Here is a 22,475-nt window from a genome sequence, read left to right as displayed (position 1 = left end):
TATAATGCAAGTTCCTATGTTCCTGAGACTGCCAGATCCTATTTCCCAGCAGGATGCACAAATCTAATTGCCACAGCTCAGCCAGGCATGCTCCCTTATCTAGAAATGGAGCACCACCACTCACATTGCGTTTGCCGACCAGAGACAAGACCAATTGAGTTAGGCCACATGGCCATCTGATGGAGCCGTGAGTAAGGCACTAAGAGACTGGACAGACATCTGTTTTCTACCAGCAGCTCCCTCACGATTTCGGCATGTCCTTGGTGAGAGGCTTCAGGTGCTGGAGGATGCAGGAAGCAAAGCCCAGGTGCCTGCGTCACAGCTTTCCCCAACCGGGCTAGCTACAGGATGCTGGGAGTTGTAGTCCAGCACATCTGGAGGACACCAGGTTGGGGAAGGCTGCCTTATCATATGTGGTGTACCTGCTACAATAAACTTGCTTAGTGAACTATTATGGTCAAGAACAGGGTATTTCTATGCAAGCAGGCATTTCTTTCTGTACGTCCAGGACCATACAGGAGCTGGGCAATCCCTGCCTCTCCAATTTTTTATTATTACTGGAATAGCACAGAGCAACACGAGGAGCCACAGGGAGCCGACTGCCTCGTCTCCTACGCAACAGGCTGCAGCAAACCTGAAAACAAGCAACTGAACAAAAACGAAAAACAAAAGCCCCACCAGGAGCCATCTCGTCCAAAATCAAGAATGAAGGAGAGAGAGAATGCCCGGGAACTGAAAAAAGAAAAAAAGGAAAGAAAAAGACACTGCCAGAGTGTCTTCCTATCCTACCTGCAGTAAATTGTTGCTTGTAAGAAGAAAAACACTGCACCCACAGACATCCCCCAGATTAGAAGGAAGGGGAACACTGCTACTCTCTACCACCACCACCACCCTAGAACGTGATCTGCCAGGTTCTTTGCTTCACAACTGCTCTGTGAAATCGGTTACTAGGATTTCCCATTTTACAGACAAGCAACCATCCGGCGCTGAGATTGCGCAGGGGATGAGCCTCCAGGCCTCCCAGAACAAAGTCCAACCCTCGACCCAGGGCGTCACAAGGTGGCTTTTGAAATCAGCCAGCATCATATCTGCTGTGGCCCATCTGGCCATGTGTCCTATGTTAGCGAGGGCAGGGCTCTCTTTGAAACATTTATTTATTTATTTATTTTATTGCATTTGTATACTGCCCCATAGCCGAAGCTCTCTGGGTGGTCCACATTAGATAAAACATTTAAAAACAATATACAAAAATTAAAAAACACAAAGACATGCAAAATTCACATACATTTAAAACCACTATATCAACTCTAGAAACGATGAGCCAAAAAAACAGACCCAGGCTTATTACATATTGCTAAATGCCTGGGAGAAGAGAAAAGTCTTGACCTGGCGCCGAAAAGATGACAATGTCAGCGCCATTGGGCCTCGTCAGGGAGATTGCTCCACAGTTGGGGGGCCACCACAGAGAAGGCCCTCTCTCTTGTTGCCAGCTCTCTTGTTGTTCAGCTCAAGCCCAGTTTAAAGATAAAGAATCAGAAGAAGAGAGAGCAGCAGGGGCCATGAAGTTGTCCATCGACAACGATCACTTGAATAGCAGCCACAGCAGGCCCATGGGGCACCCAGTCGCAGTCTACTCCTTATGTGGAGATTTATTAGAATTTGTTTTAAGTTATAGTAATTATTTCTACATTTTCATGTACGCATATAAATTAGCATATGCACATTTTAAACCAAATGATGTTCTCTCTATTTTTTGGTGATGTGCCAGTGACCACTCTATATCCGCAACTTGTTTTTTTTTTTAATAGTATCAGTGCCCAAGGTGGTGGATCTGTCTTCCTCATCCCCCACTGGTCGAAATGCCATGTTCAGTAACAAGCCTATATAAGAACACTGCCTGTGCCACAACTTCTAATGCAGACTTTTAGGGTCAGGCCAGACAAAGCGAAGATACAGGGCTACATGGCTAATGAAAAGAACTAGAGCCGTTGCTCGTGAGCATCATCAGACAAGCGTTACTGGCCGCTCACGGTTTTTCACGGGTCCTTTTGATGATGCATTCCGCCTCCCACGTGTCTCCCACTCCTTCTGGTCTCTTTTCCGTCATAAAATAAGACAGAAAAAAACCGATTCTGGGGGCTATAGTGAAACTTGCCGCCATTTCCTGCTGTGTGCAGGAAAAACAGTGTGATAAAAAAGGCCCACTGATGGGTCACATGATTGTTGCTGGCTTCCTCTTTCTTCCCTGTGTGAAGACCCAAAGGGGAAGCTGTTCGTCGCTATTGTGGGAAAGCAAGAGACAGCCAAAGTGACAGTAGGGAAACGCAACATATTTGTTCATTTACCCAGTATTGCAGTAATAAAAACAGAACCTTCAGCTGTGACATTGACTTGCAAAATCATTTCTAAAGGGAAGTCCTTGGTCCTTCCAATTTGCCATAAAGTAGTAAATCACTTTTTTTGGCGGGGGGGGGGAGAAATAACCTTAAAAAGCGTGCCAACGATGCCCAGTGTAAAAGCTTTTGATGAAACCCAATCCATTTCAGACCTTATCAGATCTGGAAGACTTCTCAAAGAATCCAAGTGTGTTTATTTTCACAGAAACATGTTGCGTGATAGCAGTGATATGAACACATTTCAATAGGCGAAGGCTAACAACCACAGCAAAAACCTTTACAAAAAGAAAGGTTTTTATTTCAAAAATCATCATCACCATCATCATAATCTCTATACTGCCTTATTCACTAAAAAGCCATCCAAGACGGATGGCATTCTGGCAAGGTCTAAATGCTTTAATAAAGTGGGAAATGTTAAACAATCCTTTTGTTATAAGTCTGAATGGCTGTTAGTAAACACTGAAAACGCAGAGTATAAACACATCTGTTTTGTGCTCTACATTTAGGATTTTGTCTTACAAGAGATTGGAAATGAAAGGCTTTCCCATGCAATCAAAGAAAAGCGAGCCCCAGTTGCATTTCAACCTTAGTGTGATACTTCTGCCCATCTCTTTCCAGCGATAGTTACACCATATCTTGTCCCCATACAATGAGTGAATGGATCAGATAGGCTTCCTGGCAGGGCAATCCACTGCATGTTTACTTGCATGTAAGTCCCACTGAATTCAATGTGACTTACTCTAAAGTAAGTGCCTCTACTGTGTGTGTTTTGTATGTGTGCTCCTTTGTATATGAGATTATGTTTAGTGGTTTATAAACAGAACAAAGGGGTGTGAACTCTAGTACTGGAGAGGAAGCGCACATACCCCGCAAAGAACTAAAAACAAACAAAATAAATAAAAAAGCCGGCTCCAAGAAATGGCAGGCATAGTAGAGGGAAGAAAGGGTGGCTTCGCTGGTGCTCTTTATTCAACCCACCCAATTTTTAAAAGGGCTACATGAGCACCACTACAATGCAGATGATCCAGATGGGTGTACTGCTTTTAAAGGTTTTTTAAAGTAATCAAATGAAATTTCATTATCACCATCATGTGTTAGCTTAGCTATAAGTCGCAACAATCAGATTAGGTTTTTTTTAAAGCAGCAGTTTCTGCAGCTGAAACTCTCCCCACGGCGTGAGTTCGATCCCAGCGGAAGCTGGTTTCAGGCAGCCGGCTCGGGTCGACTCAGCCTTCCATCCTCCCGAGGTCGGTAAAATGAGTACCCAGTTAGCTGGGGGAAAGGTAATAACGGCCAGGGAAGGCAACAGCAAACCACCCCGCTATAAGGCCTGCCAAGGAAACATCAGCCAAAGCTGGTGTCCCTCCAAGAGTCAGTAATGACTCAGTGCTTGCATGAGAGGTTCCTTTCCTTTCCTTTTCCTTTGTACCCTGCTTTTTTAGTTCTGAAATGGAAGAGCTCAAACCGACCTACATAAATAAAACAATTACATAAAACTATTAACAATAAAATCAGTAATTGTGTGTGTTTTAAATGCAGTAGGCAGCAGATGAAAAATAAATGGTGCATCAGACTCAAAAAGAAAAACATCATTAAGCAGCAGATAAATCCAAAGCTTATTTGGAACAGCAAGGTCTTCAATCAGTGGTGAAACAGTGGTAGAGAAGGGGACGAAGGAACATCCTGAGGCAAGGAGTTCCACATTTTAGGTGCCATCACAGAAAAGATCGTTTTGTACATTCCCCCCAACCATATTTACATTCATATGTTTTAGCCTTTTAAGGTAATAACCCAGCACTTTGAATTGCATCTGGCAACAGAGCAGTAACCAGTGCAGCTTGTACAATAATGGAATCGTATGTTCCCATGACCTGGCCCTGATCAAAACTATTGCAGCAGTGTTTTATACTGCTGAAATTTCTGACCGGTCTTCAAAAGCAACCCCACAGTAATCCAGTCTAGATAGCACTAGGACAAGTTTGACTATGGCCAAGTCTGCCTATCCAGAAAAGGGGACAGTTGGTACACCAGCTGATACACTAAGCAAAAACACTCATGGCCACCACAGCCATCACCTGGACCAGCTTTGGGGGCACTCCCTAACTGCATAACTGATCTTATGGAAACATGTACAAAAAGGCCTTCTTGTCTGGCAATCTATTACATTGGTTTTGATGCAGTTAATTAAACTGTGAAAACCTCCTTCACTGATAAGACTCATCAAAGTCAATTTAGCAACTCTGACCTTGGCCTAGGGAAGCTAACACTTCACAAAGGTCAAAGCTTTTCCTCTGCATCCTCCCCAGCTCAACAAATCTGTCTCATAGCACCAGTCTCCTGGAAAACAAAACTTCTCTTGGTCATCGCCAGTCTCCACAACTTGGACTCCCAGCTCTCGCTCTTCTTCCCTGACTCTATCTCTCCCACTGCTTCTATAGCAGATTCTGTGGTTTAGACTCACTACTAGTCTCTGGCAGCACAGCCCCACTCATTTCTGGAACACCACAAACATCTGTAGGAGGAGCAACATTGGGAGCCAGCCCAGCTTGGTCTCTGCCCCAGTACAATGTCTCACACAAATCCACCTTAAAAAAAAGTCAATCAGTGGTTCAGGCATGATATTGGGGTGGGGGACAGGGAGGGGCAGGGGTTGTGTCACACCTTAGTCTGGTTTGCACAATTGCTGCAGCCCACTTTGGTTTATTTAAGCCATGCAGAGTTGCAGTACGTGCAGGAAACCATTTTGAATATTCAAGCTATAGCAGGTGCTCATTGTACCTTATCATGTCATGTGAGGGTGGCTTATGTGAGGGTTAAACATCCTTAAAACAGCCTATGGGTTATGCAAGGGTTGTTTAACCCTCGCCACATTTCCACGACCCAAAAAGCCACCGGTGGGCTGCAATGATCATGCAAACCCAGTCAAAGTCTAAGAGCTCTTCGTGTCACTCAAGCCACCTACTCTCTAAACAACACTCCCAACTGTAATTGTGCCATTACCTGTGATGATGTTTTTCCTCACAGAGGCAACACTATTAGAGGGAGAGGGAAAGGAAGCAGCTGCTGAACTTTGCAACTAAGAATCTAGTGCCTGAATTTGCTTCTTCTTTCCTCCCTCCCAATCCCCTTTCCTTTTGTGTCATGTTTTTTAGATTGTAAACCTGTGGGCAGGGACTGTCTTAAGAAATATTTCTGTAAGCTGCCTCGAGAGCCTATTTGGCTAAAGGATGGGATAAAAGTGCTATAATCAATCAATCAATCAATCAATCAAAAGTAAGTAAGATCTTTGCTCTTGGACTGCTCAGCAAATGCAATACCTCCCTGTCAGAATTGAGCCATCAAGTTTGGGTGGATTGGTGGGGCTAAAGTCCCAGCCTGAACAAAAAGCCCTCATAGTCCTTTGAGGTCAAGGGGAACCAATGTTTAGCCTGCTCTGGACGGTCTTAGTCACTCCAGTCTATGGGAGCCCTTTACTGCTTAGGAAGATTCCCAACCTGCAGACTGTAGAGGGCATCTCTGCACAGTCATGTGTGGTCCCAGTTCTAGGCCAAGCAGCTGCTGACCCCAGAAATGCTTTCTGGGTCTTACAACAAATAAGTTATAATTATGCCTTTATAAATAGAACAACACATCTTAACTACAAAAATCCTAAACAACAAAGAACCTTGTGGCACCTTAAAGACTAACACATTTATTCTGGCACAAGCTTTCATGGACAACTGCCCACTTCCTGAGATACATGAAGTGTTAATCTGAAATGGGCAGGTTTATATACACCTGCCAGTAGAGTGGGGAGATGTAAACTGTATTGTCAGAGGGAACTGAAATGGAAAAAAAGTTCACACAGTGATGATAACCTTAACTGCTGCCATTCGCAAGACATTGTTGGGTGATGAAAACTTTGTGAATGACTACGATTGAGGTGTCCAGGAAAGCTTGTGGCAGAATAAACGTGTTAGTCTTTAAGGTGCCAGGGACACTTTGTCGTGTTTTCTGCAACAGACTTAACATGCCTACGCCTCTGGAAATTTTACTTTTGTTCATTTCATCTTTTCTGCTCTGTCTTCCTAAAAAAATACTCAAAACAGCACCTCCCACTGAACACACAAAGACGGAGAACATGGCCGGCACGAGCAATCCTGCCCACTTCCCTCCATGCATTTAATGAATGCTCACATTGAAGGTGAGAACAAACTGTCATCCAGTTTACATGGATCCTGTCTGGTTGCCTAGAGGTGAGTCTTCCCCATAGGCAACCAGAAGAGTGGCTATTTATAAGCTTATTCTAATCCTGGATTTTCCAATGAAGCTTCATGGGAAATAGAGAATGATTCTTTCATCTGTCCCCCCCCCCCCCCCGGCTGCAGTTGCTGTGACTAAACCCTTTGTATAGTTAAAAAAAGGAGTATCACTAGAATTGAGACGTGTCTTTCCTGAAAACAGAACGGAAATCTTTTTTTAAAGTCAATTTTCTCTTGCTCTCTCTCTTCCCCCAATTAATGAAACAGTAGCATTTTTGTTTAGTTATAAGACATAGTAGTCACCTTTCCAATACCTGCTCAGGGTAATTTTATTTGTTTATTTAAAAAGATTTTTAGGCTGCCTTTCAAGGTAGAACCCTCTCAATATGGCATACAAGTTTATAACAATACAAAAATATGCAAAAAGATAGAAAAGCAATAAATATTCAATAAAATACTACAGATACCATAAAAACACCTAAGGCCACTAAACCTGCTGCCCACAGATTATGGGAAGGCCAACGAAAACAAGTGGGTCTTCAGAACCTTCCTGAAGAGATGCAAAGAAAGGGGCCTGACAACCCCCTGATGGAAGCTGATTCCAGAGGTTTTGGGCCACCACCAAAAAGGCTCTTTCCCTTGTAATTGTCAGCCTAACTGCCCTTAGTGGCAGGCAGGAGAGAAGGGCTGCTGCTGCTGATCTCAGAATGTGGGTAGCCTGGTACAGGAGAAGGCGGCCCTTCAAGTAAATTGGACCCGAACCATTTAAGGTGTTAAATGTTAAAATCATCTCTTTAAATTGGGCTTGGAAACACATTGGCAACCAATGCAGCTGGAACACTATTGGTGTCACACGAACAAATCACCCAGCCAAGTGTACAATGGACAAGCACAATTGATAATTACAACCTACTTCCAAGAAATCTAATGTGAACTCTGCTCCCTTATTCCCAACCCATGTTGCATATTTCAGCTGGTGATCCCCACCAAAGACAAGAAGAAATGTCAGGCATTCTGGGCTACATGATTCTTTTAAGCATTACCATTTTTAAGTTGTTCTGCCAATTTTATGGAAACATTTGTTAAGAGGCTATGATGAACCACCTTTCCCTCAGATATATTTTTGAAGCCACCATGCATGTTAGTCTTAGCTGCAGGTCATCCATGCTCAGTGCATGGCCATTGGGGAGGAGGGTGGGGCAGGGCCTAGAAGGCAGGTGACCTTGGGGGCCAGGGCCAGGGCCAGGGGTGCAGCCTCGTGGCCCCTTCAGTCACAATTAATGTGCGAAGGGGCCGACGGTTTCTCAGCCTTAGTTCTCTCCCCGCCCCACCCCACCTGCTCAATAGGAGTAATGCTGACCTCTCTTACAGGGATATTGTAAAGATTAGTCAGATAATATAGGCAGTGCTTATTAGTATAAATTAGGCATGTGCTCCGCTCCGATTAGGAGCGGAGAAACAGTAGCGGATTGGCCTGCTCCGCCTTACCCAGAGGCGGAGTAGAAGCGGACCGCGGACCCCTAGAAGCAAGGCGAAGAGAAGCGGCCATTTTTCGGAGCTCCTATTTCAGGCGGAGCGCTCCGATCGCCATCTTGAAAACATTTCGCCATAGGATTGCATTGCGGGAAATAATCGCGGATAACTGGGTTGTTTTTGAAGCTATCGTTCTGGAAATTCTTGTGCACAGAGAGTCGTGGATGGGGGTCATTTTGAGACTACTCTCACCTCTCTGCGTCGTGCTGGTCGCGTGCTATATTTTTTTAAAAATCGGGTCAACAAACAGGGACAGCGCGGCTCAAACGGCGGTTTTCGGCTTTTCGCCCATAGGATTGCATTGTGGGAAAGAATCGGGGATAACTGGGTTGTTTTTTAAGCTATCGTTCTGAAAATTCTTGTGCACAGAGAGACGTGGATGGGGGTCATTTTGAGACTACTCTCACCTCTCTACGTCGTGCGGGTCGCATGCTAGAATTTTTTAAAAATTGGGTCAACAAACGGTTTGGGTTTTTTTTTTTTTTTGAAGCGATGACAGGCACATTCAACTCCCAATCCTGATGAGAATTGATCTCCTCATGAAGCATCCTCCAATCCCAGCATTCGAGGGGGGGGACTAAGGCAGAGTCATCCTGAGATCTTTGAGCTCTCAGCGTCTTGTGGGTTTAGCGTTCGTTGGGAGAGGGTCTACTTAGCTAGCTGCTGCTGTGTACTTTGGAGATAGATTAGGATTTTAGCTTGGCGCGTGTGTTTGTTTACTTCTTTCTGACTTTTTGCTTAGTTTGCTCTGTGTTTTTCCCTTACTTTGATTTAATATAAACTTTATTTTTAAATTTTGGAGTGTGTGTTTGTTTGGTTGGTTCGTTTCCCCCCTCCCCTCTCTTAAACCCTGATTGCGTGCACTGCTTTTGTGAAGTGCAACAGCCACAGATTGAGCATTTTGGGGAAAGCATACACACACTTCTTGTCCCATTTCCCTACATTTAGTAATATTCTTAAACATATTATTATATTCTTATACATGGACACATGGATAAGCTATCATGGTGCCGAGTTTGAGGTTTCTAACGTGCAAATTGACGGAGCTATCGAAAGGGGTGTGAATTAAGGTTATGGGTGGTGCGTTAGAGGTTAGAGCCGCGCCAAAAATCAGGGGATGATGGGACTGCCTTGAGTCTGGGCGTCCATGTGGACACATGGATAAGCTGTCCTGGTGCCGAGTTTGAGGTTTCTAACGTGCAAATTGACGGAGCTATCCCAAGGGGTCTGAATGGGGTGCCCGATTTTCAAAAATTCGCCAAAAATCAGGGGATGATGGGATTTGCTTGAAACTCGGCGTGCGTGTGGACAAATGGATAAGCTTTCATGGTGCCGAGTTTGAGGTTTCTAACTTGAACAGAAAAAACGTTGTATAATTTTTTAGCTTTCAATGCAACCCTATGGGGGGAAAAACAGAGCTCCGATCCGGATCCGGAGCTCCAAGCGGAGCGGAAGTGGGCGAAGCGGGGGCGGGGCGAAGCGGCCCGCTTCGAAAATGGCGGATCTGCAAGTGAAGCGGAGCGGGGGGTCCGTGCACACCCCTAGTATAAATATGATCTTATATAAACAATACTGCCTGGATGTTTTGGATGTCTTCCCCCTGTCCCAATTGAGATACATGAAACTGAAAAAGTCATTATTAAGGCTAGCTAATGATTAAGCTGACAAAACTGAAATCAAGAAAGCACGATCATACTTGTTCCCCCAGGACTCGCAAGAGCATTTGCATTCTCTACTGTCTGACAGTGCAAGTCGGCAGTCTCGTTGCAGCTGAATACGTAGTGCTCCAGCGCCCTCTTGTGTTTCATATTATTCCAATTGTACCACAATGTATTTCAGCTTTGTGTGTGTGCGTGTGCGTGTGGAGGGGGACTAAGCAAATTAAGCAACTTTTTAAAAAATAAATAAATGGAAGAACAAAGCTTGAAAATGCCGGAAACATGTGTTTTTGAGCTATCCAGAAATCTTATTCAGCTACAAGTGGTCAGGGTAAAAAAATAATGATGGTATGAAGTGGGTGACATTAAGCTAGTGCACTAGAGTGTTCTTCAAAAAAAAAAGATCAGTAGGCCTGAATGGGAAGTATGCGCAAGGCCAGCACTACCGTTAGGCATAGTCAGGCAGTTGCCTCAGGCAGCAGATGCTGACCCTGTTCAGATGACGCACTAAGCCACGGTGGTTAAGTATTTTGAGCTAAACATTATGGCTTAGCATGTCATGTGAACCACGACTTAGCGTGTTGTGTGAACCATTCCTAACCATGGTGGCTACATAACCATGGTTTAACATGCTCACTAACGATTGCCTGCAAAAGGGTTTGCAGCCTACCGTGGCTTAGCGTGTTGCCTGAACAGGCCCACTGGGAGACGACAGCAAAGCATTGGAGGAGAGAGCTGTGGGCCATATGTTAACCTGCTGCTTTCAGGTGTAGTGAAGGATGACATCCCCACTACTGAAAAGAGATTCAGCTGCTAGTCCAGTCAGCTTTTGTACATGGAATGGGAGGGACACCATAGTGGGCCAGTCCTGTCTATGCTTGCTGTGTTACAAACCGTTTGGCCATGGTGGAAAGATCTGGTTAAATCCTGAGTAGGATTCAATACTCAGATCATTGCAAAGCATGTGTAGAAGATAACCACACAAGCGCCACTGTGATAAGCTGAACTCATTTATTTACAGCCCAGATTTGCAGTAGGTACTAACCTCTGGCATGGCATCCATTTTGTAGTAAAAGAACTCACTGCTTTGTGAAGAGCCTTATCCCTACCCTTATTTCCAAGCATAAGAATTTAGGGTTTCACTGGGCAGCAGCCTGAGGCTTTTACAACCTTTCTGTGACTCCAGCTATGTGGAGATCCAGGAACGAAGAACCTAGAACTTGACCTATATCACCAACTGTCAGGGGCCTGAAGATTCTGAAGATTAACGGAAGGGCTGCTGCCATCTTCCTAACCACTAGCCAGCTTTGGGGTTGATCTGCAGTTCCTTCTCCCCTGTTCCCTCTATAGGGAAGAGCCTGGAAACTGGACGGCATCATCAGAAGAGGCTGCCCCACCCCCTCTTCACGCCAATGGATCTTTAATTATATTGAACCTTGGTATGGATTTAAATTGTGTACTGCTTTGAGAGCCAATCTTGGCTGGATAAGGTAGCTGGGTATAAAATCAACAAAACAAACAAACAAACAAACAAACAAGAAACATCCTAAAAGAATGCAAACAAAGTGCTTGCCTGGATCGTCTTTGCCCTGTCCCTCAAAGAGGTTCTTCTTAGTGAAAGCTCACAAGGGACAGCTTGGGGAACCTGTTGGGGAAGGATGATGCTGGCTCATTGGCACAGCTCATTGGCATAGCATGGGATGTGTGCGAAAGAGGCTTAATTTTAGGGCATGTGATAAGCCCTAGGGCAGTGCAGGATTAGAGGTGGCTGCAGGATTTAAGAGTTCTAAGACCCACTATGGGGAAGAGAAGGGAGGATGTGGCCATTGCAATATGTTGAGTTCTAACAGGATCTGAATTCCGTATGTCTTCCGGTATAGCATAGCCTGCTTATATGCCACATCTTCCAAGCATTCCTTCCCAGGCCTACTTGTCTTAGAAGTGTCTCTTTTCTTGGCACAAACTCTTTTCTCTTTGACAGCCAATCATGTGTGTAAAATACTATGTAAAGGGAACGAGTACATTTATAGGGCCTTCTTACAAAATAAAGAGTCTCTCTCTCCCTCGGGACCACGATGACAGATTTCTCTCTCTCTCTTGGATTCATTGTAACATCCAGCCTACATCAACTTCAATTTGGCAGAGGCAAAACCTCAGGAGGCATCCATCAATTTCAGCAATCCTATTTTAAATGAAGGCCCTTCTGTTTCAACGCCTCCAAACAGCTTGGACAGCCACAGCTTTGGAATAGCTGTGTGCCGGATGATTCGACACCTACAGCACACATGGGCCCCGACTGCCCCACCATGAAGAGCTAGTGTAAGTATTTACTTACATCTCCACCTGCTTCCTCCAAAAGGCTAGGAGTGGGCAGCATTAATTTAAGACAAACAGCCCACGGAAGAAAAGTTCTACAGTCAGGATTAACCTGAAGGGGGCTAAACTGATCAGTAAAGGATTCTGCCTATTGCTCTTTTACCTGGATTACAGCAAAGTGATTTGCCCATGGAGGGGAAAAAATGCAAATATCTGAAAGCATACCCTGCGCCCCAATAACCCAAAATGCTCTGAGCCCAGATCTGTCAAATTATGGACCGCTAAACAGCATACCCACATTGAGTTACATGAATCACGTATTTTACCTGCACTATTTGGCGTTTCACAGAAGTAGAAATGATTTCTCACACAGGCAATGATAATATGGATGAAGGATAGAAAGAGGGTCAGTAAAATCCAGAGGTAGAGGGCGAATAGATGATCTAAGACCACCACTCCTAATCCTCAGACATTTTGCTGAGCTCCTCATTTCTGTGTTTTTAGCAGATACTGCCTACACATTTTCAAGCTGAACATTAAAATTAGAAACGCCTTTTCTTTTCTTTTTCTTCTTCTTTTCCATGGAGTCTGAAAACCTCAAGGATTCCTTGGTACAGGATCACCCTGCCAATACAGATTTGAAATTCCAGCTGAAAAAAAACATCTGTAGGGAGGGGGGAAGTCCCAAGGAAAAACAGGCAGGCAGGGGGTGGTGGAAGCACCTTCCTCCTACCCACCATTTGTCTGCTGAAAATCATCCCCTCCTGGTGCCACTTTGCAGAGAAGAGTCATCCAGAGGTTTGGGTACATAATGCAGCCAGGTAACATCTCGGCAGAGTGACTTATTGTATAATGGTCACTCGGATCAGTGCTATATTCCAGTGCTTTTTTGTTGTCTCTTTTTCCTTTTCCTTTTTGGTTTTACCAGAAATTAACCAACTAAGCCTTTCTCCTAACGACAACAACAACAACAACAACAACAACAACGATAAAAACCATTTGAGTGAGTGAGTGAGTGAGTGAGTGACAGAGATGGGCAGAGTCAGAAAAGGAAAGAAATCTAAGGCTGTTTCTACACCGGCCTTTCCCCCCGGGATCATCCCTGTGCATCCAAATGACACACGGGGATCCCGGGAGCAGGCAGGGATGATCCCTCCATTTTCCTGGGATAATCCTTAGGTGTAGAAAGGGCCAAAGAATGAGCTGGGGCTGGAAGAAATCTGGAAGTCCAGGCTCCCTCTGGGAATCTGATATTGAACATTGGATCTTCTGCTTGGAGATGTGCTTATTTATTCTGTTTGCCTTCACCTATATTCAATTTGTATATTTGTAAATAAACACCAATCTTACAATATTCATATAAGGCACATACCTTAAATCATCCCTTAGGCCCCCCCAGTGATCTGAATTCTGCATATTGAAACAGTAAGTGACGGGTGTTATCCAACAAACATTGGCGTCAAAATAGCAGCTTACCAGATCATATAGAACAGTTCCCATTGTGGTGTGAGGACAGAAATAGCATCTTTTCACTATTATTGGGAACCGAGCAGTCTGAATGTTTTGTTTAGCAATGTCTAGCAGCACTTTGCCTGTATCCCAGACAGCAGTGCCCTGGTAGGATTGGTAATATTCACCCTGGGCCATCACCCACTTTCACCCAGGGTCTGTGACTCAGATAGCAGAGTTCTGGGGCCCAAAATACAAAAAATACCAGCACGTTTTACCTTAAAGCTCTTACTGCCAGCATTTCAATCTTTTAGAATGGGGAAACAACTTCACAAAAGCTGGCAAACCACCAAATGATTAGTGGTTGGGGGGCAGAGGATGGGGCTAGGGGAAGGCCGTGTGGCCATCTGGGGAACCCTGGAGGTCTGGGTTGGGAGCCTGGACCTATCATTTCCTACCCCAGGCCTAAAGTAAGATGCTCCTTAGCTGTAGAACACAAACCTTAGAATGGGACTTCAAGAAAACTGGTGCAGTGAACAAGGAGCCAAGAGTTGTGGGGAAACAATTACGCAGAAAAATAGCGTAGCTTAGCCAAGGTTACATCAGTGTCAAAGATGAGAAGCAATTCCAGGTCTCTACAGGAGAACACTGCCTGCTGTTACATACCGTCATGTCTCCCTTTTCAGGTGAAAATGTGTACAATATTCCTTTCTTCTCTCTCATAATCTTGGCCTGTCTCCTCCATTTCTGAAGCACTTCTCTATCTCTAAAACACAAAACAAAACAACACATAAAATCACCAACTATCTGAAAACATTTTATACAGGGCATGCCAGCATATGTCACTAACACTTTACTGCGAAATCACATGATAGATATTGAAAGCAACATGTATGTGCTACAGAAGCATTGAAACTTGAACGTCACATTGGACATTGATTCTGAGGCACAGGACCACATCCAATTTGTGTATGTTAATATATCGATAATATATACATCATAACAAAATGTGATGTCGAGGCACAACAAATTAAAGTGATCACACTTATTCCTAAACCACTCACACTGCCACTCATATAAAATGACTATCCGTCGGACAGAAGTGTAGATGATTTATTTGACAGTTGGTGAGAAATCTCATGGCAAGTTAGATAATAATGGAGTTCTTTGCTTTCCCTTCTGACTGTCCATTTTGAAGATATGCTACCATCACTTTAGCTCTGTCATGGAAGCCACCCTCCCAGAACTGCTATTAGCTCTGCTGAAGAGACAAGAACAGCACCTGTACCTGCCTTCTGTCACACACACCCTCGCCCACCCCCATGGATTTATTAGCAGCTTGGGCAGAGAAAGCACCATTTCCCTGTTCTTTTAAGCAGCCCCATCGGATTCTAATTAGCAAAACACAAACAGTGATAGGCCCTAATTAAATCCAGTTTAACTCCTAGAAATCTAATTTGAAAAGAGAAAGCAAAAAACCCCACTTGCTCTGCAATTTCACTTGGAAAGCCTTCAATTATGCAGTTATGCATTCGGTCTCCCATATGAGCCTACGAAGCCTTAAGATCTTCTGGAGAGACCCTTTCTTTCAAGACTGCCACCATCAGAGGTGCGTATGATGGCGATGCAAGAGAGGGTCTTTTTGGCGGCCGCTCCAAGGCTATAAAACTCCCTCCCAAGGGAAGCTAGGTACACTCCGCCTCTGCTGTCCTTTTGCTGGCAGACAAAGATCTCTTTATTCAAGAAGCCCTTTGGTCTGTAAGTAGGTCTTGTGGGTTGGGTGCTATTTTTATTCTGTAACTGTTTTTATTGTGTTTTATTGTTTTCATCTATTTGGAATTTTTTTTAAGCTGCCTTAAATGCCAATTTTTAAATGAAAAGGCAGGATAGAAATCAAATAAAAAATAGAATCAGCAAAAGTGGAGAGAACCCTATGTAATGTAGGAGCGATGCTCAAGAGACTATGAAAATGGGGGCTACGTAAAGGAATTGGAGCGCTTGTGCCACATCCTGCCCCTTTCTAAATGTCTTTCGGGTAGCCACAACCCCTAGCACTGGCATATATCTGGGCCAGCATGGCAGGAGGCTTGAGGCAAAGTGGGAGAGGGGTACAATAAGGTGGAATCCACGCTGTTTTCTCTGCTCAGAGCGGGGATTTCTCTCCCCATTAGCTCTGAAGGTGCAGTGCTTGGGGGTTGGACTCGATGGCCTTATAGGCCCCTTCCAACTCTACTATTCTATGGTTCTATGATTCTATGAAGGGGCAGGAGGAAGGGGGCGATGTTCAGGCCCAGTGGTCTGGATGGGCCAGACTGTTGGGCCAAATTGGCCCATGGCACAGAGATTCCCCATCCCTGTTTTAACTGAAGGTTGAAAAGGAGGTCTTCAGCATGCATGTAGAATGGGGCCTTGGAATACATGACAGTAGCAGACCTATGTCTTTGACAGCACAGATCACCACCCAAGAGCAATGAAGTAGAAGGTGGGGGGGGCGCAATTTCCAGCAGAGAGAGGTGATGGGGTGTTGAACTCTCCCTTCCATCTGCTGCCTCTGGCCTATCATCCTATTCCTAGAAACAGGCCAGCTGGGAGAAAAATGGAGGAGGGGAAGATTACAAGGAGGTGGAGAGGCAGGTGTGGAAGCCCCACCTTCCTGCTTGCTGTTTTTCTGCCCTGGAGGCCATGCTCTTCCCCACTGCTTCAAAGTCATAGATTGGCTGCTACTACATATAGCCCTGCCCTGAGTCATGCACAGCACAGACTTTGATTTAGATTCACTGTAAAGTAGTGCAAAGCATTGAAAAGCAGGGTAAAGCATATTGCTATCAGTAGTCAAATAATCTGTAAAGATGGCACATTTTTCTGTCAATAGCAAACTATCAATGCGGTGGTGGGAGGGCATGACAGTATTTAAACACTGCAGCACCATCACCACCCACTGGTACACATAATAATAATAATAATAATAATAATAATAATAATAATAATAATAATAATAATAAACAACTTGCTTTCTCCGCTGTTCAATTAAAGCCTGCTTCTCCTTCATTTCCTTTAGTGCTGCCAATCTGCACTCTTCAGCTCTCTTACTCTGAACGACCAGATCATGGGACGAAACTGCAGGAAATAGACTCTTCTTGCCCCTTTCGAAATAAACATGTTGGTATAAGCAATTAATTTATATATTAAAGGCCAAGCAAAACAAACATTTAACATCAATGGCTGGAAAGAAAGAGGCTTAGATGTATTAAATGTCTGTTCCGTTTTCCAGTATATTCCAACTTTATAAAATATAAACTAGACTTCTTGGTTCAGAATATAACAATCAATCTAATATCACAGTTGACTAGTATCCCTCACATTATAGAGCCATTCTAGATGAGGGTTTTATTGTCTGCTTGTGATTGCTCACTCATGGTAGCTTGTGGGTCCTTTACATGATGGCATCATCCTCCAGGGCCTCTTTCGTGCTTTGCAACTGTTATTGTGGGTTCCCTCCCAACGAGGAAAGTGTGGTATTTTTCTGAATGGTGCTATAGAAACCTTGTGTAATTGCACAATTGTGCTATATCACAGTGCTACCTAGTGGTTATATAAGGGGACATATAGAAAGGCTCTCGCCCACACTAGAGGCATTCAATATGCAGCTGGACAGCCATCTGCCAGGTATGCTTTAAGGTGGATTCCTGCATTGAAAAGGGGGTTGGTCTTGATGGCTTTATAGGTTCCTTCCAACTCTACTATTCTATTATTCTAGAATTTCGTGGTTGCTCATTTCAAAGAGTGTGTGGGGATCCTGTCATCTTCTTCAGGGTTTTCTTCAGGAAAGGGGGAAAATACAGGAATTATTTTTGTTATGCACTTCATTATGTGCCTGAGATGTAACCATGCAGATTAAGTGCCTGTTCTATGGTACTCCACTGTCCATAACTTTTAAGTGCCCATGTATATACTTTTACTGTGTCCTACTTCAAATGTGCCACAATCCATTTCTCACCTAAAAGAAAAGCAGGCAGCTGTTTAGCCCATCTAGCAATTTATATCTCTGAGTGAGCTGGAGGGTAGTTAGCTTGTATGCTGTTTTTTGTTCAACAAGCTCAAGCTAAATAAAATTATTCATTTTATCTTTAAAGAATTCTACTAGAGTGGCCAGAAAGAAAGAAGGAAGGAAGGAAGGAAGGAAGGAAGGAAGGAAGGAAAGAAAGAATGAATTTTCAATAGCCATTTCTGAGCCAATTTTATCCCTCAGTTATTTTTAATTGAAATGTGGCATGACGTGCCCTGTGTTTCAGAACATGAACACCTTACCCAGCTGACATAATGGTGTGGGGTGAAGGGAAACATTCTGATATTTGTATTATTATTCAAAGGACTCTACAATTGGTTTCAGATTCAATTTGTCAATAGATTCTAATACACATTGTACTGTAAACAGAGAGGAAGACTAGAAATGGGAGCAGAAAGAACCACAAAGCTGTGCACTGCACTGGTGATTAGAATCTTAGCATTGCTTCATCCCTACAACTGCCATTATTCATTCACACATTTGGGACATTCGTACAGCTGTTTTATTTATTTACAAGCGAAAGGATCCACTTCCACACAGGCTGTAACAACCATCAGTTTGATACAGTGCAGCCTTCAAACAATGTTATGCAGCTGTCAGAGTTGGACATATTGCATCCATCCTGAGTGAAGCCACACCCAATGGTACCCAATGGTAGCCCCAGCCATGTTGTACACCTATAGTGCCCCGAAGGGGGGGGGTGTCTGTCCACTCCATTTCCCTGAGTGTGGGGGGGTGCAGCAATATAACTCTGTCCCCCGGACTATTCCTCGCAGCATCAAACTGTGTCAAGTGCAACACTAGGCATTTGTTAGGGAAATTTGCCACACAGTGACTGAAGATGGTACTGCAGGTTTCAAATGTGGAGACACTTTTCGTTAAAAGTATTAATGCATTTCAAAAACCAAATAACCCTGAGTTGCACATCTCTAGGATCCCCTTAGTATATATGCCATGTTTCGGATATCTAGATTTCACAGTCTTGATGCTATGGTGTGGACAGACAGATTAGATCTATTTGATTTCCGCTCTGCTTTTCAATTCAGAAGGATCCCCAAGGGCTGCTTCTACCCCACTTTATGAGCAGGGTTTATGAAAGGGGAAGCCATGTACACCTGTTGCAGCAAAAAGAAGAATCCTGTTGCATCTTAAATATTATTCAGTTTATGGTGGCATCCAGTTGAACATCTGGTCAAGTTTTTTTTTTTTTTTAATGCTATGAATCTGTTCCTTCTTTTTTTGGTCTTGTCCAGGGCTTGCCAAAATTTTTGGGAAGTATGCCACAAGTCCACAGCTACTCCAGTGCACTAACTACAGTAAACATGCACCTCCACTCAGCCCTATGTCTCATGCTTGTTTTACCTCTGATCAACTGAATCAGGGCACAGGCAGTAACACCTCAAAGAGAGGTACACAGGAATGTGAGCTATGCAGTTGTCAGGCACAAAGGCCTTCCTATTCCTGTAACCAGAGTGCCACATATGCCTCCTACTCATGGTATTTCTGGTACTTGTCTTTGTGCTTGGACACTTATTCTTGAGGGCCATTAAAAAAGAGAAAGGAAGAGAGAAAGGAAGGAAGGAAGGAAGGATGGATGACAGCCCTAAAAAAAGTACTATGTCAAGACAGGTAGATTACTCAAGAGATAATGCAAAGGGTAATCTGCAGTGTGAATCAAATAAACTCAAAGTCAAAGCCTAAGAGCACTCATAATCCTCAGTAATTACAAGAGATTCTCTGGAGAGAATGAAGTTCCCTGTGAAGTATCTGTTCAGCAAGGAGGTCAAAAGAGAACTGAGAAGGCAGGTGGGAAGCCACTGAGACATGCACACTAGACGGTGGGGAAGGGTTTCTGCCAAAACCATTTTCCTCAGCTATAGAAGTTTCCTGAAATGAACTCTGTGCATGCACAGAGTCCATATGTGTGATGCACAAAGACCATGAAGAAGGACTCATGAGTGCAGGGTCATGGTTTCAAGCTGTGCGTTCCTTGGAATTTTAACAAGGTTCTTTGTTGTTTTATTAAGAGTTTTATTGGTGATAATATATAAGCAACCGAATTATTATTATTATTATTATTATTTATTTATATAGCACCATTAATGTACATGGTGCTGTACAGAGTAAAACAATAAATAGCAAGACCCTGCCGCATAGGCTTACATAACAGAGGCGACACACATTACTCACCCAACCAATTTTCTTAAACTAGCTGATTCAAAAGATGAGAAGATCAGAGATTGTCAGGATGAAAACTGGCACTAGTATGCCTGAGAAGGACCTGGCACACCACTACCAATCTTTCCATGCAATCCATAATTACAGAAAAGCATTAGCTATGTTTTATGGGCCATTCTTATTTCATGGGACAATGGTGAGGCACAGTAGAATAGGCCACCTCCCCTTTCCAACTGAGTGCGCACTACAGAACATTCTTCTCAGTTCTTTGCAACAGACCTGGCTTCTGTGTCAGATACTCAGAGGTTTTCCTTCAGCTCAAAAGGTTTCCTGAAAGCAGAATGGTTGAAAACCACTAATGGAGGAGATGGAGGAAGGCAGCAGACAATGACACAACGAAAGAAATGGAAAGCAGAGGAAAACAATGGAAGGAAAATTGGATTGAGGTGGAACAAGGGGTGTGTGTGTGTGTGTGTGTGTGTGTGTGTACGGTCAAATCAAAGAATTAAATATTACACTGAAAGGTTTGCAGGGATAGGGGTTGATCGTATATCCACCTTCATTCAGCAACATTTTAAAAAAATTATTTCATTTTTATACCGCCCAATAGCCGAAGCTCCCAGGACGGTTCACAATGATCTACACAGTCACAAGTGGCTGTTGGAAGACAGAAAGTGTTTGCCAAAAGCTGGCTGTACAGTTGTGTGTGTGATGGCATAGATAGATCTTCTTTGTCACAAGTGGTTTTCCTTAAATGGAAAACATCAAGTTGCACCCAGAGCACTGAAACGTTAAGGGTGCAATCCTATGCATGTTTAGATAGAAAAAAAGTCCTACAATTCCCAGCATTCCCCAGTCAGCCATTGTTTTCCTGTCTAATCATGCAAAGAATGTAGGTTGAAAAGTATGGGAGCGGTCAAGATTGCAGAATGAAGACATCAGAGAAGTATATGCTATTTATTGAACCATGAATTTCTGGCTTTTTAACAATACCCTCTAATGTAATAGAATGCAAGCTGTCACATAAGAAACATAAAACAAGGCAAGCTGCATCATATTACCTGGATGAAACCATGGATGATTTACGGGAGATGCTCTCTTTAGTCCTGGTTCTTCTTAGTGTAGGCATGGATTCATTGGCTGCCATTTTGTTAGCCAGGTACTCTTCTTTTTCATCTTGAATAAGTTCGTCCCTTAGCTTCTGAAATCGTATCATTTCCTCCTCATTAGGCCATCCATCTGATAAATCCAAACTGGATTTCATGAAGTCTGTCAAGTTTAACTTTTCAACAGGAGGCATTTCTATTGAAATCAAAAAGAGGTCACTGTATACTCGTCAGTGGAACCAACTGTGAAGGGGAAATGGCAAACAAGACCTAGTATATTTCTCTCTCTCTCTTTCTCTCTCCTTCCCTCTCTCCGGATAAAAACATAAAGACCAATGTGACTTTATACTTCAAAGCTTGCCTTGTTTTCCTCAGCCTCTGTCCCCATCAATATTATAGTACCATCATCATCTGAAAGAGGAGCATGAAAAAAGCCACCACAGTAAATAGAAACATTAGTGGTACAGAGAACAAATTATGATGAAAAGAAAAATAATACATTCTGTAGCTCTCTTCACTCTGCCATATGGCAGGATTATGCTTGCCCAGCTTCCTTCAACCCATGCTTTATGCTCCAAGTTTTAATAGAGGTTACAATTATTAATTGCTAGAATTAATTGGTGGAGTGTAAAAAAGACAATGGAATCAATTACCTAGGGAGGTTGTGGGCTCTCTCACACCACAGGCATTCAAGAGGCAACTGGACAGCCATCTGTCAGGTATGCTTTAAGGTAGATTCCTGCACTGAGTAGGGGGTTGGACTTGATAGCCTTATAGACCCCTTCTAACTTTACTATTCTATGATTCTAAGAATGGGAATGGGAACTGATAGGTCCAGGGACATGTGGGAGGAGTTAATTGGTGGTGGAACTTTTTCTTTTCTTTTTTTAGGAGGTGGGGGAAGAGATTTCCCAAAGATAGGAAATTTTTCTTGGAAAACTTCTCTCCTACTCCTAAAATAAAGGGGCCAGTTAATTACTCTCACATGTTTCTGGGTCCTATTAATTCCTATTCCCATTCTCTTTACACAGGGAGAGGATCAAGCTTTACTGATTTTTATTTGCTGGTTTGTCATCCCAGGCCACAATCTGGCTTGCAAGAAGGATCCGTAACCATTTGCTCTCCCGGTGAAAGATTCTAGAAACATTGCTGGGGACCTAGAAGAAGTAGACTCTGTATATCTCCCCCACATCCTTTACCATCTCAAGACCTCTGCCCTGAAGTTCTGTATATCTACCTGCTTTACATTTCATTCTATCTTAAGTACCACACTAACACAGCCAAATGTCATGTCTCCTGAAACATCTGGATGAAGAGCTATGGACTAAAGAACAACTTGGCATCTCACAATGCCTGAGAAGTCCATCTCATTTTGCCTAATAGTCATAATATTTAGAAACAGGAAGTCCGTCTCATTTTGCCTAATAGTAGGGCTGGCCCTGCCTACCAGTTGCACACCTTTATTGTTTTAAAGTGGAACTGGGCAAACATTTGTAGAGTTCTTCTCAGGTTTTCCACAACCTATGATGAAT

General features: G+C 43.5%; 1 protein-coding gene across 1 annotated transcript in view; it reads right to left on the bottom strand.

Moving 5' to 3' along the window:
• The window catches only part of LRRC27 (leucine rich repeat containing 27), a 50,122-nt gene that overhangs the window by 11,711 nt on the left and 15,936 nt on the right, over positions 1-22,475 (bottom strand). Inside the window, exons 6-8 of the mRNA XM_063131602.1 lie at positions 20,899-21,139; positions 16,605-16,736; positions 14,260-14,359 (exon numbers count right to left, since the gene is read on the bottom strand). Of these exons, the coding sequence (XP_062987672.1) occupies positions 14,260-14,359; positions 16,605-16,736; positions 20,899-21,139 (473 nt within the window). The remainder of the gene's footprint in view (positions 1-14,259; positions 14,360-16,604; positions 16,737-20,898; positions 21,140-22,475) is intronic.

The sequence above is a fragment of the Elgaria multicarinata genome, chromosome 8, assembly GCF_023053635.1.
Source record: "Elgaria multicarinata webbii isolate HBS135686 ecotype San Diego chromosome 8, rElgMul1.1.pri, whole genome shotgun sequence".
In the NCBI taxonomy this organism is placed as follows: domain Eukaryota; kingdom Metazoa; phylum Chordata; class Lepidosauria; order Squamata; family Anguidae; genus Elgaria; species Elgaria multicarinata.
Note: the sequence above shows the minus strand (reverse complement) of the source record. Positions and strands in the feature narration are given on the sequence as shown.